The sequence below is a fragment of the Protomyctophum parallelum genome (assembly GCF_964188405.1).
Source record: "Protomyctophum parallelum genome assembly, chromosome: 14".
NCBI lineage: Eukaryota > Metazoa > Chordata > Actinopteri > Myctophiformes > Myctophidae > Protomyctophum > Protomyctophum parallelum.
Window position 1 is genome coordinate 48,262,171 of NC_139709.1, and position 22,768 is coordinate 48,284,938.

Genomic DNA, 22,768 nt, shown 5'->3' on the forward strand with positions numbered 1-22,768 from the left:
TCACACGTCGTCCAGGTGGAAGGCTCTCATCAGCAGGTCCAGGTCTCCGACCGTGGCGGCCTGGAGGAGCTCGGGCCGGTCCATCATAGAGATGGCGATGCGCAGCGCGGCCCAGATGTTCACCGAGATGTCGTGCTGGTTGTCCAGCTGGTTGTGCTTCTGCTGCTTCAAGGCCGTCAGGAAGTTACTGGCGGCTTCCCTGTATGTAGCACAAGGGTTCCCCCAACACACGTTTCAGTGCTGCGATCGACCCCCAAAATAATCACATTTGAACCCAGCCAGTTTGACGCCATGCATAAATATTGTGAAAATAGCCAAACTACAAGCTACACCTTGCACTGCGAGGTGTTGTGAGGTTGTATATCGGCTATTTTCACAATGTTTGCCTCTTCTTTATGGAATAATTACCAGGTATTTGACAATTTGGCCAATGTGGTATTACTGTAGAAAGGTCTTGTAATTGTAACTTTAGAAATGTGCAGGTACCCTGTCGACTACTCGACTTATACAGTACTGTATGTTGGATTGTTTACTGTGTTGAGTGAGAAATCAATGTTGCAGATTAAGCTAATCATCTGGGGACCTCCCAGTTTGGGAACCACTGCTGCAGCAGATAGACAGAGATGTTATCATATTATTATGTTAGGAAGTTACTGGCTGCTTCCCCATGGCAGACATAGAGATATGTTAGGGATTTAGTTGCTGTCTGCTACCCTGTAAAAGAGATATAATTACTTTAGTATAGTCCATTTGGTTCCTGGGTTTGTATCCCAAGTTCCAACCCAAACATTTGGGAAATCACTGTCCTTGAAAATGCGGAAACATTTGGAATCGTTGAAATTAGTTTGTATTTTATTTTGTATTACTTTATTTATGTCAGTTTAAAATGGCAGGCCCAAAATAGAGATGAAAGTGGTTAATACAAACATTACACTGATAAATCAGTCAGTCACTGAATCCATCCTCTTTACTTCTCTCCTCCTCCCCTACACTCCCACCATCCCCATCCTCCTTCCATTCTCCTCCATCTTCTGTAGCCCAGTGGTTCTCAAACTTTGTAATGTCAAGGAGCCCTAGATTGGCATGCCTTAGGGCCACAGACCTCGCATAACTCTGAGAGTCCAGATCGATCTGGTTTTTCTGGTGAAAAAAGCAGACCTACAAGCTCACAACCCATCTAATATTTATTTATTTTGTATTCATTAATCTATATATATATATATATATATATAAAAAATGATTTTTATCGTTTCATTTTTTTTAATGTAGGAAGAGAAAATGGGATTTCTTTTTATTCGAGTCGTGATCTATAAAAGTTGGTCCTGACCCACTGTTTGGGACACCGTGCTGTAGGCTATACCTGTGTGCTCCCAGGTGGATGCAGCTCCCCAGGTTGTATCTGACTGGACCTACCTGTGTGCTCCCAGGTTGATGCAGCTGATCCCCAGGTTGTATCTGGACCTGATGAAGCCCGGCTGCAGCTCCAGAGCTCTGGTGTAGGCCTCCACGGCCTCCTGACTGCGGTCGCCGTTGGCCAGCGTGGCTCCCAGGCGGTTCCACAGCAGGTAGTCCTGCAGGCGACACAAATCATACTGAGAAGGAAATCACATCATACGATAATAAATACTGGCATAATGGTAGGTTTGAGATGGGCCTGCAACTATTGATAATTTTGTTATTTTTCGATTAATCGTACAATCAAGAAGAGGGTATTTTAAACTTTATTGCACAACGGTGTCATGCAAATATAGTGGAAATAGCCAATCTACAAGCTCACGACCACCACTCTTTCTGAATGTTTCAGACATTTTGTTTTTAACATTTTGTGTATAATTAGACATGCCAAAATGGATCAAATCCATGTTATTTTATAAAATGATTGATTATTGATATTTATTTCATAATCGACTAAATCAATTACTTTGATTCACTGTTGCATCCCTAGTTTTAAAGTTCCCATCCAAACAAAGTGTTTTGGATTGGTTAGGTTGTTGGGTCTACTACTGCAGCAAGCAGTCCTGGACACTACAGGAAGTTACCTGTATATAAGACAGAATGGTGAATGTCAGATTCAAGACGGAAGCACTGGCTCCTAGTTTCCAAATGCTCCCGCCAACATGTCTGTATGTATACTGTATTTGAAGTGTCAATTACCGTCGGAGGACGTGACACATGTTGGAGAAATATACAAATATTCAAAAATTCAAACATTTTCAATTACCGGTACATAATTGTTGCGTTCGGTCTCAAATGTTCTGTAGATGTGTTATACAGTAGCCTCTTTTAACATTTTTGTGTGTGTGTGTGTGTGTGTGTGTGTGTGTGTGTGTGTGTGTGTGTGTGTGTGTGTGTGTGTGTGTGTGTCTGTGTGCGTGCGTGCGTTACCTGTGGTCTGATGGACAGCGCTGCAGTGAAAGCATCGACAGCCTTGTCCCACTCTGAGCTCAGGTTGAACAGGACCCCCAGGCCTGTCTGGAGGTCAGGGTCCACACCGTCGTGGTTCAACAGGGCTGCTTCCTGAAACAGATTCCTCACCTCCAACAGCTGAGAACTGGAGACGCACGCACGCACGCACACACACACACACACACACACACACACACACACACACACACACACACACACACACACACACACACACACACACACACACACACACACACACACACACACACACACACACACACACACACACAGTGACACACATTGACACACGCTCTAAAGTAATTAATTCAGTCTGCCTGTCAGCAAGTTTAAGTAAGTTAACTGCTTAAAACTTTCATTTGAGTATGGAGACTCTACAAGCGGTAGAGCCTGACCCTGGGAGATACCACACTAAATGGATCATTGCTCACGCGCCCGTGTGTGTGTGTGTGTGTGTGTGCGTGCGTGCGTGCGCGCGTGCGGTGTGTGTAATGTATTCGCAGGGCTCCTCAAGGCACTGTGTTATCTGAGCTATTGTACTCTTCTTTTCGTGTTTAACAATGAATGGTCTTCTGTCACTTCATGTAGGCTATAGTAGAACACTGTATGAACGAGTGGTGAGCCTCCAAAAACACTTGACCCTGCATAGCTCTCCTTCACAGTCATCTAACAACATATAGGCCTATGCACTGATGCACAAGCGGGTGCGTGTGTGTGCAGTTGTGCACCAGTTTATGTTCGGTTGCGCTCGGTTACGCCCTCTAAAATCTACAAGCTCACAACGCGGCACGCTGAGATGTGTTGTCACTGTCAGCTTGTAGATCAGTAACCAAGTGTAATGGGTCATCAGCCATTACGACCCCATCAAGGCCTGCCAAAATACATTCTTGTTGGCTAACACGAAAACATTTCAGATGACTAAAATACGACCAAAACTAAAAATAACTTCATTCAAAAGATGACTATGACTAAATTGAATCTAAACTACCTGTGCAACGTTTGGGGGTTGGTGGTGGGGGGGGTGGTGGTGGTGGTAGTAGGGGGGGTGGGCGTGCGGATTGGGGGCGGCGTGTGGGCGAGCGGAGGCGTCATGCAGCGCGTGGGCGTCAGGACGGGGGTGGAGGGGCCCGGCCTGCGTGGCGTGGCGGGGGACGAGCCCTGCAGCGGGCTGCAGCTGTCCAGCAGCAGGTGCTTGTAGCGAGCGTTGTGGCTGATCCAGCGGTGCAGCGCCTCGCAGGCCTCCTGCTCCATGCCGCCGTTGGTGAAGCTCACCGCCAGCGCCATGAGCGCCCCCAGGTTGTTGGGGTGGAGCTCCAGGCACCTGCCACAGGAGGAGAGAGGGGGACAGGGGAAACATTTGTCTTTTATTGATAGATTACAGTAGACAGGAAAAAAAAGAGTTACCAGGCAAGTTAAAAATATCACATATTAACATCAAATAAATCACCCAAAGTATGAATCCCCTTGGAACTCCATCTGGGAAAACGAATAGGACGATTGTCCAAAAGCAAACCATCATTGTTGAACACTGGGGAAAACGAATTCCATTTCAAATCAATCTTGCACAATTTTTCAGCAGCTCTCCACACTGTTACTAACTGAGAAATGATTGGCCCAAAGCGAACTTTGCATTGACTATTCGTTATGTTTGAATAGATCAGATCTCTCAATTCAACAGGATGAACCAAACTCTCCTCAAGCTCTCGCCAACAGACCTTTATAGTTGAGTTGAAATATCTTAAAAGGGGGCGAAGAGTGAAAGCCCAATAGTATAATTTGAAGTTAGGCAACGAGAGACCGCCATCAGCTCTGGCTGTAACAAGGAAAGTTTGAGACGTGGGCGTTTCCTATTCCACACAAATTTAGATATAGCAGAATTAATCTTAGTCCAATACTGTGCTGGCGGTGGCAGTGGGAGCATAGAACTCACAAAATTAACCCTAGGGAGGACATTCATCTTTATGAGCTCGAAGAGAGTTGGGCAATGACGACCATCTGTCTAAATCAAGACAAATCTTATTCAAAGTGTCACTATAATTGTTTTTAACAGTAGCTTGAAGAGACGGGAACACATCTATGCCAAGATATTTAAATTGGTTCACTACTGGGATTATGGGAGGCAGAACCGACATCAGTCATTTCAAGGCTGACAATACAGTTTACGATTATACAAACACATTATACTTTTGGGTCAAAAATGTCAAGGTAACAATCCTGCTGAAATTCAAAATGATGAAGTGTTGTAGTACTGGAGTCCGGTCTGGGTCTTACCTCTGTAGCGATACGATGGCACCCTGTTCATTCTCATTCTCCGCTTGTGTCATGCCCAGCACCTGCCACGCCTACCACACAATACAAGGAAATACAAGAGAAACACTTTTATTGTAATAGGCCTAGTAGTAGTAGTAAGTAGCATTCCTACTAGTACTAGCAGCTTTACTAGTTTTTAGTGTTGATTTAACCCCCAAAAAAGAAAGAAAAAAGTTTTCACCTCAAATGACATGCCCATAATAGGATTCATTATCAATCTACTATTTTATTATTTATTTTATCATGATCCATTCATTCCATTAGTTGGATAGTATAGTAGTAGTATTAGGGCCGATTCGGGGGGCGGGTAGTCGGTACCGTCCTAAAGTCGGCTCTTCGGTGCTACTGAAAATTTCGGACGAGCCGAAATCATTTCGGCACTACAGCGCCGAAACAGGGGTAAAATAGGAGTATGAATCGGCCCTTAGTGTTGACCTCAGAGTCGTGTGGGTCTTGTAGGATCGCAGCCTCCAGAAGGAGGACAGCTGTGTTGAGGTCTCCGTGCTTGGCTCTCTCCTGGCCCTCAGAGAAGGCGTTGGGCCAGTCTCTGAACGGGTTGTTGCTGTGGAAGTAGTAGCCCTGGAACCAAAGAGCAAAATGACAACAACCGTTTACACCAACAACAACAACAATCGTCCCTTGTTCAGCTTCACTTTGCTCTCCAACAGATCTATAGAAGTCAACATGGGCCTACATCCTCCACACCAACTAGAACCTATGGCAGAATCCTGTTTGTGGACTTAAGCTCTGCATTTATTTTAACGAGTTGCTAGTTAAAACTCACCCGTGGCTTCCCTATAAGGTTATAGGCTTTGGGGTAGAGTGTCGGACTAATGCCTGTCGGACTGTTAGTACGTCGGACCAAACACATGCACCCATAGCAGCCAGAGTTCATCAATATGTCTGTACACAGACTATTAATGTGTCTGTGGCAATGCTGTGGCACATTTTAGATTTTCTGTTTAGCACACCATTATAATTTTCTTATTTTGATCATTAGATCTAATTACTCAGCGTAATGCAACCAACCTCATAAAGAAGAGGTACTGTATACAAAATAAAGATAAAATCAGATTCAGGTGGATTGGAGAGTGTAAATGTTAGCAGGAAGTTTATCTGTGACGGACTCATCACACGTCCAAGGTAACCTGCCTTCTGCCCAAATGCATGGGGGGATACTGTATGCTCTGGCGCCCTGCATCCCCACATGGGACGAAGGTGGACACAGAAAAGTAATGAATGAATGAGTGATGATAATAATGGCTGCCTTTCTGTGGGGTGCTGGAGGACAAATAACTTACTCAGTAATCACTCACTCTGTGTTTATTCCATGATGATGGAAAACAAAACGGCTGGCAAATGCTTCCTCATGCAGGACTTGAAATCACGCAAATGAGCAAAAGGTCAATTGTGTGTGTGTGCGTGCGTGCGCGCGCGCGTGTGTGCGTGCGTGCGTTTACCATTATGAGTCTGTTTACTCTGATAGAATACACATAGAAATGTCACGCCTCGCTCCTCTGCCTTTGAATTTGAGCTTTGACTTAGGTCCAATTAACCACTGGACTAATATTTGGCTTGACCTTAATGGTTATGTGGTTGATTTATGTTCTGTATTTGCTTAAGTCAAGAAAGGAAGTTGTTGTTACTATTCTTGCCTTTGTACTTGTTTACTAATACTGCAGTCCTTTGGACAGTATGTTCAGTATTTTGCCTTGTCTTCCTGTTCTGTTTGGTTTTCTGTTACTCTGTGGGTTTTGTGTATCTTATTTTGTAGTATGGTCCCTAGTGTTTCCTGTCTGCCTAGTTACTGTTACCTACCATGTCTCACCTGTATACGGTGTCCTTATTTTGCCTGCCCCATTTTATGGGAAGTTTAAGTTCTAGTTTAACTGGTTGTACTGCTTTTGGGTCCTCTGAACGCACCCTGACAATAAATTGTACTCTCTGTCAAATGAACACTGAGGATTTTACAGCATAAATTGGGGTCCCAGAAATAAAAGCATATCAAAATGTGGGTTCTGTGGCCTAATTCATATCAAACTGGGGGCCCTAAAAAGAGGTTGAGAATCATTGCTAAAAAAAAAAAGCATTATTCAGCTATATGTAAAAATACATTATACTGTATCATATCCAGGTGGCTGGCCTTAATTGTTAAGATGAATGCAGTGGTTATGTGATGCGCCGCAGTATCTCCCAGCTCCATTTGTCAGTGTGTGTCTGTGGGGTGGGGGGTGTGGGTATGGGGGTGGTGCTATGCTGAGGACCGTTGACAGAGGCCATATGTTCATTCACTGCCTCAAGGACATGCAGGCCCTAAACCACAGAGGTTACACTAGACACATTGAAACACTGGCACAGTGTGGGACACAAATGCAAGAGATGACACTGAACCAATGGTGTCAAAATTACTCGCATGTTTTACTTCAGTAAAAGTATCAATACTAATGTAGAAATACTCTGTTACAACTAAGTAAAAGTCCATAATGCAAAATGTGCTTGAGTAAAAGTACAAAAGTAGTCACCATGCTCTTGTTAATACTTTTAATTGGTTGAATATTCATAAAAGCTCACATAAACCGCTTTTCAACCCCGGAGTCCCTACTGTGGTCTCTTAAAAAGTTTTTTTCCCCAAACTGTTTAAAACTGTTTCTCCTGTGGATCTGATATTTTTGACACTTCGGTGCACAATTCATACATAGTTTGAAACGCAGAGGAAGGCCAACGTGCCAAACCGCGTCCGTTTCTCTAGACAGAATGCTGCTGCCGTGCATGCATACCTTTCATTCATTGGTTGAAATAGTGCCACACGATTTTGCTTAAATGTGAATCTCGATTTTCACGATTCTCATTTCCATGGAAATATGTATTGCCTATAGTCTGTAGTTGCTGAGCATTTCTACATTCAAAATGTGGCTTCAAACAGACAACTCAAATTCACCTAGAAAGAAAGAAAGAAAGAAAGTGGATATTACTTACTTACTTACTTATTACTTAACAAAGGGGCAGTAATTTATAGAAAAATAAAAACATGAAATACAGTACAGAGATGCAAGACTTCTGCTAACCCATCAACTATAATATTCTATTCTATTGTCCCTACTGATATAAAAGACACTAAATCTCAGTTGGCTGACAGAGGTGCATTTCACAGTTATGAGAAATATCTTTTCCATTGCGCCCCGACATTCCCCAGCACGTAGCACTGCAGTCAGAGAGGTGGTTGGGATGGGATGGTGGGCAGTTTATAGCCCCTTTTAGAATCATTTAATCTGGATTAAATTACGCGTCTTTTGCCTCCAGAGACCGACAGATCGCCTATAGATTGCACAGACGTCAACAACCGCCATGTAGACAGTTTGAACGGAGGAACAAAGTATTGTTGGAGCTTGTGTGATGAGTGTGCATTGTCTTATGTTACGCAATCTGGGAACCCATCGACAAAAGAAAGGAAAAACAGCAGCCTCTGCTGTTTGTTTCCTTTGAATCTGCCTCTGGGGGCAGGCTTCAATAGAATGTGAACACGTTGGCTCGTTTGGCCCGCCCTCAGCCCACCAATTCCTGTGGTGCGCCTGTGTTTTCATTCCCACTATATCAACAATGTATACACATTCTGAATGGCCTTTGCTGACAGATTCGGTAGCGCAGCTCAGAATCTGTTCTTGAGAGATTATTTGTTACATTATGTATGTTGTTGTCGGGCAGAAACCTTGTATCTCTTTTTTTTTTTTCATTCATTTTTAATTAAAATAAATAAATAAACTACCGGTATGTCAAAATAAATGGCCCAAAATATTGTCTATAGGCCTATACATACATTCATGAATCCACTTGCTGACCGGCTGTCGGTATATTGAGCATTCTTTAAATAGAGGTTTCTTGTGACTACCATTAACATCCTATGTAAGGCAAAAATGTCAAACTTTCCTTATGCTTTAAGTAGCATGTGACATGTCCATTCCAAGCATTAGTTCCACAAAAAACACTTATTGGGCTAAAAACAGCCATAGCCATTGGGTGTTAATGGTAGGGTCACAACACCCCTATAAAAGTGGATTCATAAATGTATATAGACAATAGGCCAATAAAAAAAGACTATATACCAAATTTCCCACCCCACTATGTACAGGCATAATTTATTGAACTGAAATTTATGCCCCTGTAAATGTGGCAGTGACATTAACCTACGACCGCAGTGGCCTATGTGACGCAGTATATTAGTACATCTATGGTAATATCAACTCTGTTCTGCCTTTGCAGTCGCATAAATAACTCCTACTGGTGTGTGTGTGTGTGTGTGTGTGTGTGTGTGTGTGTGTGTGTGTGTGTGTGTGTGTGCGTGTGTACGTGCGTGCGTGCGTGTGTACGTGTGTGCGTGCGGCGCAGCATGCAGTGAGTCAGCCTCACCTTGTCGTTGGGGGACACAGCAGGAGGCAGAGCCGCGTCGTTCTCTGACTCCTCCAACCAGTTCCTCCTGGCAAGCTCCTCCCACTCCGCCTGCATCTTGTCCCAGAATACTGTGTCGGACTGAAGAAGAAGAAGAAGAAGATATTAAAGTCTTATTTATTAAAACGTATTTATTAAAACTCCCATGTACCTCCACATCGCAGTGAGACCAGATTGTGATAAAAAAAATCACACCCGTGTGAACTGAGTGTTGCAACTCCGTGTGGGGGTCCCCGGTGGGTCCCCGGAACTTCCAGACCCATAGGAACGTGCCCAGGTTGCCAGCCTGGTTCCGGCGAGCCACCACGCGTCCGAAATGGTCGAGAAATGATAGAGACACTGACACTTCTGCCGATATAGCGTCTCTCCCTTAGGTTGTGAGGCTTTTCTCTTGGCAGATGAGTAAGGCTGGGGCCGAGGCTATACATTGATATGCATTCGGCCGTGGAACCCCCATCAGAAATGGTTTTGTGTTTCTTTATACAAATACAAAAAATCACACCTGTGTGAACTGAGTGGGTTCACACAGGTGTCCCCCACAGTTAATAATCAGCTATTTTTGAATAGTCAAAGTTTAAAATATGGTCAAAAATGGTACAAATGATTGTGATGAATATATTAATATAACAGTCTGTTACAAGAGGCTAGCACACTGACCAAAAAGATGTTGATGCTCTTCAGGATTCAACAACAGTGACACGGTGAGAAAGAAAAAGTCCTCAGGCCATCCATCAGCACTGATTTCATGTTGCAATGTGCAATTAATAAGCTGATGGAGGAGTGTCATCATCAATTAACACTGATGAAGCCAGGAGAAGGCCTACTAGGACATATATAGTGCACACATTTTATTACACAGACATGTGTGGAGAGAGAGAGAGAGAGAGAGAGAGAGAGAGGAGGTAGAGAGTGAGAGAGCGCAACACAGCAAATCTGCAGTTAGCCAATCAGAAAGCGGCTCACATCCAGATAACCTTGCATGGTAACATACAGTAGTGACATACTGTACAGAGGAGTGTCTATCAGAGCCTACACTGCCTTTCATACAATCCCAATCTTATTTGCGTTATGCGTTATGCTAAACACATTTAACATTTCATACTGTACGTATACATTTACACTAACAACAGGTGGTGCAATAATGCCACAGTGGTCGCTATCACTGCTATTCTGAGTTTTTGACTATAAAATGTAGAGCATTTTATTTACCCAGGGAAATATAGGCGCATGCTCACTAGGAATCCTAGACTCTAAGCCCCAACCCTGGCCATGGTATGGAGCTCAGAACAGCAAGAGCCAACCTGCACCGTGAGCCATCAGAGTTGCAAAACGTGCCTACAGTTAGAAAATCCAAGGGCCATCGGCATCTATCCATCTGTCCTTATGCTGCGTTCACAGGGGCAGATGCAAAGATACAGTCTATACCATTCATTGTCAATGGAAGCCGGCGACATGTTAGATGCAAAGATACATCCGATGTTTGTAGCTGCTGCAAAAGCCACAAAGCTACAAATTGAAGCTGATCTGGGTTCAACTTCCAGATGCAAAGCTACAAAGCTACATGCTGGATTGTTGTTGCTTTTTCTCAACCCCCCCCCCCCCCCCCCCCCCCCACACACATCACTACGGATGCACGCTTGATGACGTCAACGGCCGTGTGAGCAACAGATTTTAGTGACAACGTGACAAATATGTTGTGATCTTTGCATCTCTGCATATGCCTCATGTGAACGCAACATTATCCTTTGCCAGATTTTTCACATCACAACACAACAATGAAATCAATCAGAAACGAACAACATACATCTGTGTATCATGCGTTCCTTCTCCTCCTAGTGGGCCCTTTCCTCACGCCAAGCTGTTCTAACAGAAATAAATTAAAAGTAAAAATCTATAACTCTAATTAGTCTACTGGACCACATCACCTGGGGAAATGTGGGGCTTGTCAGTTTGCATTAGCCTGTGTTAAGAGTGAATTTGGAGAGAAACCAATAATTACTGCAGCTGGATGAGGTAGGCATTCATGTGTGTGTGTGTGTGTGTGTGTGTGTGTGTGTGTGTGTGTGTGTGTGTGTGTGTGTGTGTGTGTGTGTGTGTGTGTGTGTGTGCGTGATGCTGTGAAACTAACAGACCCACATCTAACCTGGGGAGTGTCTTAAACACATTTCTTCAATGTAGCCCATATTTGTTATGGCAATGGATATAATAATAGCATGATGATGCATCATGCTATTATTATATCCATTGCCCATTTGACAGTATAATGTAGAAATACATTTCCACATTATTCCTATAGACAATAAACATCAACCTCTCCACTCAATGCATCTTAATTAACTAACCCTGCTGATTAACCTGATAGGCACTTGGAGAATAGTGGAAGTACAGAGTGAACTCAATAATACTTTTGTATAAGTAATCACACTATACCAAAAGGACTTCTGTTTCCTTGAGACTGTACTAAAATAACACTAAACTGTTATGAATATAATGCTGGACCCAGTTAAACCCAACATGAACCAACTGGAGAGAGTCTTAAAGCTAAGAATATTTCAAGTGGAAATTAAGATTTCAGATATGGGCTCATAATGGTTACCAAGGATAAACTGACAAAGTACTAACTTATCCAAACTGTTATTGCGCCCTCATCAGCTGTTATTCTAGTCTGACGTACTAAGAATATAAATGATTTCTAAAGTAATTAGGAAGCCTCTTTAAATCAATCCCTGAGAGGATTTGATTGGTCTGTGTCCGGTGAAGTGGAAGTGGATTGGTCAGTACAGGAAGTGATTTCAAATGAGATGGGACGGGCGGAGCGGTTCTGATACTTACAGGATTATTAGCAGCGATACTAATGCCTGGATGTTATTTAGGAATAAGGCAGCATCCAGACCAGAAGGTCAGATGTCTGACTTATGGCATGCACAAACGCACACTCAAACACACAGACACACACGCACGCACACATGCACGATTGCACGTACACCTCACTTCACAGTTAAATTAACAATCGTGATTCTACCATGTGCCAGTGTGACAGCTGCGTATGTCAACTCAGAATAAAGGGATTGGTTATACTTTGTCGTCAACAAAAAAATATCAGATCTGTCTCAGGCACACAACGTGACCTTGTGACCTTGTATACTGTATCTGCTACTTCCTGGTGTGCGACACAGGCGGGCAAGAAAGTGTGTAAACCTGGGCGTAAACATCACAGTGGTGAGATGGGACGAGCAGATTGAATATCGTAACACAATATGAGCACGTTATCATTTGAGCCACTGCAGTGGAAGGAGAGAGGCAGGAGGTGTGCGTGTGTGTGTGTGTGTGTGAGTGCGTGCGTGCGTGCGTGCAGGGGGGGGGGGGGGGGGGGGGGTATGAGGACTCGGCTGGAGGCAGTTAGGAGGGTGGAGGAGAGCTAGGTGACGGATGGATGGATTTAGGGAGGAGATACCGGAGGGGGCGGGAGGGAATGAAGAGATGAAAAGGAGAGGATGGGATGGGCGTGGACCGTCACGTGAAGGATGACAGGGGAGGCGGAGTAGAGAAAATGGATGGCGTGTGTGTGTGTGTGTGTGTGTGTGTGTGGGCGCGTGCATCTACTGAACACTCATGCAGTTCAGTACTGATGGCCGCCCATCGTGGTGTCACTCCATGGATCACTTTCCCTCTGTGTCCTCAAATCATCCCTCCGTTTCCTCTCTCTCTCTCACTCTCTCTCTCATAATTTTTCCTTCGCCCTGTTCTTTTGTACAAAGGAGAATGGCATTCATCGTTGTTCAGGCCATATTTTTTTATGGACTGTACTAATAGTGCGTCTCTTATCTGACTACTACAGTGTACTATAATGTTTGTGGTGCTGCAGTACTATATCTTATCTGACAAGTACTATAATGTTTGTAGTACTACTGCACTAGTGAATCTTATACTACTGCAGTAAAAGTACATTATAGTCCATGTCAGATAAGATATACACAAACATTACAGTCTCTCCTCTCACCCACATTTTCCAATTCACCCAACCTGCTATTCTCTTCTTATCCACCGGATGTCCTCAGTGTTCCTCTCTGCTCCCCATTAACTGCGTGCCCCACCCGTCCACACACCTGTTCCCACTCTTTTCATCAGCAGCCCTGCGGTTACCTGGCTGACTCCGCCCAGCCTCACCTGTTGTACGTTGACATCATATTTGTCTTCACAAGGCCGTGTGGCAACTGTCTTATTTTGTGTTCGTTTATAGTGACTCCGAAGTCTACTGTGTTTAACCTTAGATCAGCATAACTCGATGAATTCTCGACCGTTTTCAAAGTGGTTTGGGTTGTTACAAAAGTCAGATGTTATGATACAGGACACTTGATTAAATAAAAAATGCATGTTGCACTCGGGTGTCACAGTGGTAAAGTCCCTGCCCACCACCATGGAGGTTGCTGGTTCGAATCCACCGTGGTGAATCCGGCTTTGTCGGGCGTCTATGTGAACACAATTGGCCCGTGTTCGGGGGAGGGAAGCTTGGCGGGGAGGAGGGTTATATTGGTCCTACGGGCTGGCGTGGCACCTGTCCACAGGGTGTGTTGGTGGGAGCTCCTCACTGGCAGGTGAGTCAGTAGGATACAACAGCCGTGACAACACAATTGGCATAACGACTACATTTGGGAAGAAATAGGTAAAAAATGATTGGCTACTCTAACTTATTATTATTATTATTATTATTAAATGCATGTTTTCATATAAACACCTTATCTCACATAGATAAGATAGTTCCTGTATGAACCTCAATAAATAAATGTCTCCACCTAGAGGTGCAATTCCCCTGAATTATTATACCTGAATGTGGAATACATGTCAGAAAACAAATAGATCTTTGGAAAATACATCTCTGGAAAATGTACCACTTTTATGTCTACAGTGTACAGTACAAACAGGTTTTAATCATGTTCACTGGAAATGGTCTTTATCAACGTTAACGTTTCCCCCCGAAGCAAACAGTGGCTTTAAAATCAAAATCAAATGATGTTGTTTCTATTTATAAACCAGACACCATGGGAAGGCTTGTGTCTATTTTGTTTCCTCATTTGTGCTTTTTCTTCTCTTCACAAAACACTATTTCCTATCACTTACACCAGTGGTTCTCAAAGTGGGGCCCAGGGACCCTCGGGGTTCGTTGGGACCCTCAGATTCTCAGATTGGGGTTGAGGAGGGTTCCAAATGGACCCTTATAGGTCTGTAACTCTGAGAGTGTATACATGGCTGTAATTGGTTCCATTTGTAGGCTACGCTCTCAGAGTTATGGGAGTGGTCAACGTTTGAGAACCACTCACTTATACACCTCTGACCAGAGGAACCAAAGACAGACTCTCCGTCCATCACCTCACCTGCCCCTGTTTCTCTCTCTCCATCTCATGCAGTCTGTCTACAGTATAACTCTGTTTTAGGCATCTGAAATGTCATCTTATCTTTCTGATCCATCTCTATCTCAGTCCACCTCTCTGATTCTCTATAGCATATCTCTTTACATCTCCACTTGTCTCTCTCTGTCACTCAGTGTACCTCTCTACCTATCACCCCCTCTCTCTCTCCCTCTCTCTCATGCAGCAGACTCTCCCTCCGGTCCTATGTGTGCTGTTGTGACTGTGATGTATGGGAGTGTCTCTGCAGGCTGATTCATTATAGGTGCAGCAGCGCGCTGATAGATGATATTGTTCTGTAACTCTACATGCAGGTGATACCCTGCACCCCGCTCGGCTCCATATCGCCGGTCCATATTTCTGTAACTCTACATCATTCACGTATATACTGCACTGAACCCTCAGAGATGCAACGACGCCCGTCCCGAAATGCCAACAAACACAAACTCAGACTCACTGCTGCATCACAGCAGCTATAGCTCTGGGCTCCGTGAGCGGGGTGCATACGTTGGTTAGACAACAGTCCGACAGGCAATGGTTCCACAACACCGTCGCTCCCGACATGCACTGCCGGTTACACCCATGCTGCGGGTTAAAACTCACCTGTTTACGGTTTTCCGTACGTACAGGGTTTTGGGTAGGGTGTCGGACTCTGTACGTACAGGGTTTTGGGTAGGATTCTTGAAATTAAAACGTGCGTGTGCGTGCATGTGCGTGCATGTGTGCGTGCGCAAGTGTGTGCCCGTGTACCTCTACGGCAGCTTTGGCTCTGACATACTCCTCCTCCGTAGTCAAGTTCCCACGCAGCACCTGCGACCTGGTTCTCCTCCTCTCCCTGGTCACACAGCACTCCTAACACACACACACACACACACACGCGTGCATGCAAGCACGCACACACACACACACACACACACACACACACACACACAATCCTCAATACAACCTCCGGTAGATTTGATCTGTTGCTCTTAAAGAGCAAATGACAAACCCTGCTAATATTACTACAAACACAATGAAAACAGACTAAAGAGTATCAGGGCCTCAAGGCAACCTTTTAATATACTGGCAGATTATTACATGTCATGATGATAGTATATCATATTGTTTCTTTCGGGCAGAAACATCCATATTAACGTTTTGTGTTATTTATTTATTTAATTTATTTATTTTAAATTTAACGCCCTACTTGATCATACTGGATTCACACAAAAGCATCAAAAGTAGCAGATCCACAAGGGACGTGTTTCGACTCGAGCTTGTAGATCTGTTTGTTACTTTAGCTTTTTACTAAAAAGTAACAGTTTTGGATATAATATGATGTTTCCACCCAACAGAGACGATATACTATGTATATAGTATATTATACTATATAGATGAATCAGTGCCTGATGATGGTTACCGAGGGCAACGATGCAAAACGGCCATGTCGGGTGAAAATCTCTTTATGACATACCTCCACCTCCGCCTTAAATAAAAAAAACAAAAACATGAGAACAATTAACCAAATATCTGCATCATAAACTAGCATCTATGGGACAAAAGGTGGCATGAAGGAACACGAGAGAGGAATGCTAGGGTGAGGTGCAGTCTGGAGAGAACACAAGGACAGAGGAATGCTAGGGTGAGATGCAGTAAGGAGAGAACACAAGGACAGAGGAATGCTAGGGTGAGATGCAGTAAGGAGAGAACACAAGGACAGAGGAATGCTAGGGTGAGATGCAGTCTGGAGAGAACACAAGGACAGAGGAATGCTAGGGTGAGATGCAGTCTGGAGAGAACACAAGGACAGAGGAATGCTAGGGTGAGGTGCAGTAAGGAGAGAACACAAGGACAGAGAAATGCTAGGGTGAGGTGTAGTAAGGAGAGAACACAAGGACAGAGGAATGCTAGGGTGAGATGCAGTCTGGAGAGAACACAAGGACAGAGGAATGCTAGGGTGAGATGCAGTCTGGAGAGAACACAAGGACAGAGGAATGCTAGGGTGAGATGCAGTCTGGAGAGGTGAGACTATGGAATAAAGCAGTGGTAGGAAATACATTTTGCTTACAGGTAAGTACAATTTTGAGGTATTTGTACTTGCAGTATTTCCAATTTCCAATACTTTTACTTCTACAAATTTCTACTCCACTACAACTCGGATCCAGATGTTGTACTCCACTGCATTTATTTTTAAACTTTAGGTACTTGTTACTTTGTAGATTTTGATTACTTTTACAAAACACTTCAGCCCTATATATACATTGAAAATCGCCGATCTACAAGATCACGATTTTTATACATTTGAAAACTTGAAAAGGGACATTCTGCATAATGAGTATACTATCACTTTTGGTACTTAAAGGTATATTCAGTGATTTCACTCAAAAAACCTTAGGTTTCGTTTTTGGATGGACCTAAGCCTGTCACGGTGGCAGAATGACTGAACCCAAATGCAGAGGGAAGTTCAAAATAACTGCTTTATTAAACAAAAAGTCAAGCTTACAAAATAAGTAGCAGTAGCAAAGCAATAAACCAAAGGTCCAATAAGCAAAACCTTTCAGAAGCATTAATGTAGCCACGAGGAAGTCCATGAATGCAAACTCTTCAGTAAATACAAAAAGACAAACCCAAAACATCAAGGTAGAGCAGGGGACAACGACATGAAGCACCGGACAAGGAATTATGTTCTGACAGTTAGTTTGTGCAAGGAGTCCAGTATTTATAGGTGGGTTGATTGTAGCAGAGTTCACAGGTTTGTAATTGGCTGGGCTGATGAGAGTGTAACCAGGTGTGTAACTAGGACTGAGGGCTGCAATGGGAAGTGGGAGTGGCCGAAGTGGAAAGACATACACAACTGGGCAGAGGGAGAGATACAGAAAGAGGGGAATAAACAGGCAGAGGGCCAAATCATGACAAAGCCTTTCATCCAATCAGGATAGAGAGCCAAAAACGAAACCTATGGTTTTTTGACCCCCAGGGGTTAACTGTGGACAGGGAGGAACTCATTATATGGTCAGCACACTCTATAGTAGAGAGGATTATCACAACAAAACAAAAAAATAAGTGATATTTGAATTAAGTGAAATCACTGAATATACCTTTAAAGTACATTTCGATACGAATACCTTTGTACTTTTACTCAAGTCAATTTGAATTCCAGCCACGTACTTGTAACAGAGTATTTCTACATTGCAGTATAGGCTATCGATACTTAAATAAAACATTGTGAATACTTTTTCCACCACTGGAAAAAAGAAGAGTGAGTCTGCAGTTCTGCCTGCAATGGGGACTTTATTCCACAGTTTGTGAGTCAGAAGGGAGAAGAGGATGTGTGGCGCGCGGTGCAGGGAGAAGGCTCCAGTGTGAGCTGATCTCGCTGAGCAGGAACGGCTGTATAGGGTTGGATGGTTTGGTTGTATAGTGAGCCGTCCCCAGAGAGCTTTGGACTATCAGGGTTCCAACACATTTTTACCAATGAATTTCCCAAACTTTTCCAGAATGTTGAACCCAATTTCCAGACCTATGTAACAATCATTACAGAATTACTGATCCGGACCTCAAAGTGAGGTCCGGGGAACCCCAGGGGTCTTTGGGGAGATTCCAAGGGTTCCCCAGATGGGCCACCGTGGCCAAATATATTTTGACGTGGGGGTCCTTGGCACGAAAAAGTTTGAGAACCACTGCCTTGAAGGACTCAAGGACTGCTCTTGGCAGTCGGAAGAGAAGGCCCCAGGGAGTTGGCGACGGAAAGGATGCGACGCTGCAGGTGGTTAGAACTCACCTCCTATGAGACTACACGCCCACCCTGAGTCTCATTCTCCTTCCCCGGGGTCCCTCGCCTCTGCATTCCATCCACGTGTTTATGAATCATCACTCTACTGGTGAAGTGAAAACCTGCAACTTCACTCTAGATCCAAAGTAATGTTTCTGTCATCTGAGATGTCTGCTGGTCATCTACCACAGGAAACTGCTGTCTGAAGACCAGCTGTCTACTACTTTAAGTGCCATCCACCAACTGGGCGTGCGTGCGTGCGTGAGAGACAGAAATATGAAATAAGAAACACATGCAGAGGTCACTGTCACCCAAGGACAGATGACTCATACAGAACTGCAGGGGGGCGACGAAGATGAGTTGGACTGACTTGACTGTGTGTGTGTGTCTGTGTGTGTGTGTGTGTGTGTGTGTGTGTGTGTGTGTGTGTGTGTGTGTGTGTGTGTGTGTGCGCGTGTGTGTGTGTGCGTGCGCGCGGGCGTGTGTGTGTGTGTGTGTGGAGGGGGGGCTGACAAAGTCGAGTTGTACTCACCTGTGGGGAACTGATGAAGTCCATGTCGTCCAGACTGTGGACCTCAAAGCTGTTCTTAGAGGTAGCAGCTGTTTTAAACTCTGCAGACCTGCAAGGAGACAGGAAGACATTCATTTAAACCTCTCATTAAGTTAAGATTTATCTCCATTTGTGAACAATAAATGTTTTAATCCACAATATACCACATTTCATCATATATTTTTCAGCTCATCATCTGAACTGGTTCAAATTAAATTCACCTGTATAGTAGTGAAGTTCTTGTTTTAACCATGGTTTTGCTCAGGGACAGGGACACAAACATTTAAGAAACACGTGAAAGCAAAACAATAATGTATTTCTATAAGACAACTTAAGTTGTGATTTGTCACGACAATAATAAAAATAATTTAATTTCAGGGCTGTATGTGAGCTTACTAACAATGTAAAACCTTAACCTAATACGGATGTGTTTGTGTGCTTGTCTAGATTTCTTGCAGTCAGAGCAGGCTATCTTGCATATTTTCTTGCATATTTGCATAATGGACATTATGGAGCAAAGCATAAATTAAAGTCCCAGATGGACCAAAACAGAAAAGTTAAAGTCTAGAATAGATCCCAAATGGGGATTTGTGGCATAATGAATGCCCTTGATCACACAAAAGCATTAGAAGTAGCAGATCTACAAGCACGTTTCAAGCTTGTAGATCTGCAAACTTTTCACGCTTTGGAATTTGAGTAACTGTTTTGGACATATGTGGTTTCCACCCGACAGAGATTATATCATCAAACTGGTGGTCCTTGAATAAGGCTGATGAGAACCGCTGGTCTGGATGCTTCTGGACTAAAACATGCCAGGTGTTGGCTGACCACAGCAGTTCACTGGAGCGGTGATGGGACTGAAACAAACATGGCAGGTGTTGGCTTACCACAGCAGTTCACTGGAGGAGTGATGGGAGGTGCACCTCTTTTCATATCTCCTCCTTCTGCCTTCCAGCTGAAGACTCACCTCCTCCCATTTCTCCATCGGAGGAGACGACATGCCCACTGCAGAGGGACAGAGCAGAAACGTGTTTGACATTTTATTTATCATTTGATTATACTTTATTTTTCAAAAGGCCCCAGGAGAAAAGCATTTGGTAATCTAGGTTCTTGGCTTGATGGCAGCCTGCACAAGAAATAGAGATGCTGGAAATTTGCGAGATAAGCTGTGGACAGTGGACACACGCACGCACGCATGCACGCACGCACGCACTAAATGCAAGATTCTCATGCCAGAGATTAATAAAACGTATACATATTAAGACGACAGTACTATTGTATATAAATTATGAAGACTTACAGTGAACAGTGTATATCTAAATATGGTTTTCAGTGACATCCAACTCCAGTATTATTCTGCATCTATCATTTACTGTAAATATATATATATATATATCTGTAGCTGATCTGTGACCCTATACTGTCCTATAGGATCGATGTCTCATCTCATCTTACTTTCTCAAGTTTTAGAAATGAGACGTTTAAACTTCACATGCAGTGTCACTGTTGAATTATGCATCACATCGCTTGGCCATGTAACAATAAATGTAGCAAACACTGCAAGTACATTCTGTTTTGATGTACGTTATGTGCCTTTCTGATTTAAAAATGTTGGGCTTTTATATGCCTATATTGATAGACTGAAATGGGGAGAGAGAGATGGGGAGTGACACGCAGCAAAGGTCGTCTGGATCTGGATTCGAACCAGCGACACGCTGTCAGACTGCATTGCAGCCTAGGTGCCCAGACCGCTACTCCAGCGGCCCGGGCCCAGAATAAACCTTTTATAGTGAGGACGGTTGCTTTCGGACTGTGGGAGAATAATAGTTTGACCATAATTCGTCCACAACTTTTGTATGACATGATGGGGACCCTTTGCCTAATGCATATCAAACTGGTGGTCTATGAAATTCAAAAGGTTGAGAATTACTGTAATGTATACTGTTCAAAACTGTATTGTAGTACCACTAGACTTTGGAACAATTTTTACTTGTCAGCCATTAGATGAGGAGAGACAAGTCTGACACTGCACAGACTGAACTCATTTATGTTTTAATAGGGACTTTTTCTTTATATTCATACATGTCATGCACTGTATCATGCAGATTAGTGACTTAGTGCACTTTATGCGCTTCTCTTTCTCTATCCTTTCTAACTGCATTGATGAGCCTGTACAACCAAGTTTATGACCCACCTTACTTGTAATGTGACGTGACAATAAGTTTGATTCTGATTCGGGTATTGCATCTGCATCTGCTGCCGCGCACTACAGCACATTTTGGGTGTGCAACGTGTTCCGTTCATTTTTCCAAAGTCTGTAGCAGGTCATCTGTGACTGTAGGTACAGTAGGGGGATAAAGATCAGTCAGAATATAGCTCGGAACGCTTTGTCAGTCGTGAAGTGAGTGACAACCTCATTATGTTAACAGCAGGGATTAACTCTAGCCTGCACTCTGCACAAAGCACTCTCGACCGAATGAAGTGCACCGCCACCAACCCAGAGAGAATTCATTTTGTCTGAATAATTAATATACAAGCAGGAAGGGTGCACGGCGGTATTGCGAAGGTGCAGCGGATTGAAGCTGAAGGGAGAGGTCACGCAACCTCGACCAAGCAAAGGTCATCTTCAGGGATTCAGAGGAACACAGTCTGTCTATGTACAGTATCCCTGCTGTCGGGGAGATATCTCCTATCTGCAGCTTCCAACTTTTTGTGTTTTGTTTTCGTAAATTAACGCCCTGCTTGATCATACTACAGAGACCAGTTGCCACTAAGCCACGCACACACACACACACACACACACACACACTGTACCCGAGTCTATGGAGCGTTCGGGGGGCGTCCGTGGGCTGGGTGTCCGATGTTCCATGTCCACCTGGATCAGCTCGGGGTCCTCCACTCTCTTCCTGCGCAGGGGGCTGCCCCGGATGCTACTGGCCCTGCTGCCCAGGCCATCCGGGCTGCCCCGGATGCTGCTGGCCCTGCTGCCCAGGCCAGGAGGACACCTCTTCTCCTTGCTACTCCCCTTCCTCCTGATGCCCACTGGCGCTGCACACTCCCCCGGTCCCACCGGCTCGCTCAGATCCACCAGGTCTAGAGCTGTGGACAGGACTGCAGAACGAATGCACGGATGTTGGTCTGCTCCGTTGTGCGCTGCCTACAACACTAAACATGGGTGATTTTCACCCGGACGATTATACTTTTGCTATTTTCATAATGTTGCTGATGTCTGAGGTGGGTGGTTCTTTCAATACCTTCATGATGCTCAGAGACATCATACGTAGAAGGTAGGTTTGTTTCCCTGCCCACATCGCTGGTTTCACCCATGTTTAGTGGGGGTTTTTGGACTTTTTTGTCTTAGGAATGGGTGGACCAAAGGAGAAATTCCCAACTTAATTTCTCTTTTTTCTAGGAATATAAAAAAATATATATGCACGTTTTTCACAGATTTTGCCTCCCCTATGATAGCCCCCCCATGAAATCTATGTTTAGTTATTTTTGTACTTCAAGTTGCCATGTATTGCTTTACTTCAATATACTTTGATGAGAAATATTTTTGATGGAATATTTTATATTGGGTACAATTTGTGTACTTTTTATTTGCATTGACTCACTCATATGGTTATGAAGCATTGACTGAAGGTGGAAATGTACAAATATACCCAAAGAGTAACACATTAAGCGCTAGAAACGAGTCAAACAACCTAGAGACTACATTTCCGGGTAGGCGGGGTGGCTGCAGCTGCCCGTCGCACAACAGAAACTGACATGTTAATTAAGTTGTTTTAAAAAAAAATATTGATATTTAATGTTTCGTGGTTACTACGAGTCGAGTCACTGCCAGCTAAGCTTACGTCAACGAGGAATATCAGGAACGCAATG

At 43.9% G+C, this 22,768-nt stretch overlaps 1 protein-coding gene across 1 annotated transcript in view; it reads right to left on the reverse strand.

Annotated features, from left to right (window-relative positions):
* Positions 1-22,768, reverse strand: part of pex5lb (peroxisomal biogenesis factor 5-like b) — a gene marked incomplete at its 3' end in the record, with an annotated part of 61,031 nt that continues 38,263 nt past the window's right edge. Inside the window, exons 3-13 of the mRNA XM_083782849.1 lie at positions 21,701-21,997; positions 19,774-19,891; positions 18,869-18,956; positions 15,333-15,434; positions 9,139-9,258; positions 5,170-5,313; positions 4,696-4,766; positions 3,518-3,745; positions 2,386-2,551; positions 1,414-1,571; positions 1-199 (exon numbers count right to left, since the gene is read on the reverse strand). Of these exons, the coding sequence (XP_083638975.1) occupies positions 1-199; positions 1,414-1,571; positions 2,386-2,551; positions 3,518-3,745; positions 4,696-4,766; positions 5,170-5,313; positions 9,139-9,258; positions 15,333-15,434; positions 18,869-18,956; positions 19,774-19,891; positions 21,701-21,997 (1,691 nt within the window). The remainder of the gene's footprint in view (positions 200-1,413; positions 1,572-2,385; positions 2,552-3,517; positions 3,746-4,695; positions 4,767-5,169; positions 5,314-9,138; positions 9,259-15,332; positions 15,435-18,868; positions 18,957-19,773; positions 19,892-21,700; positions 21,998-22,768) is intronic.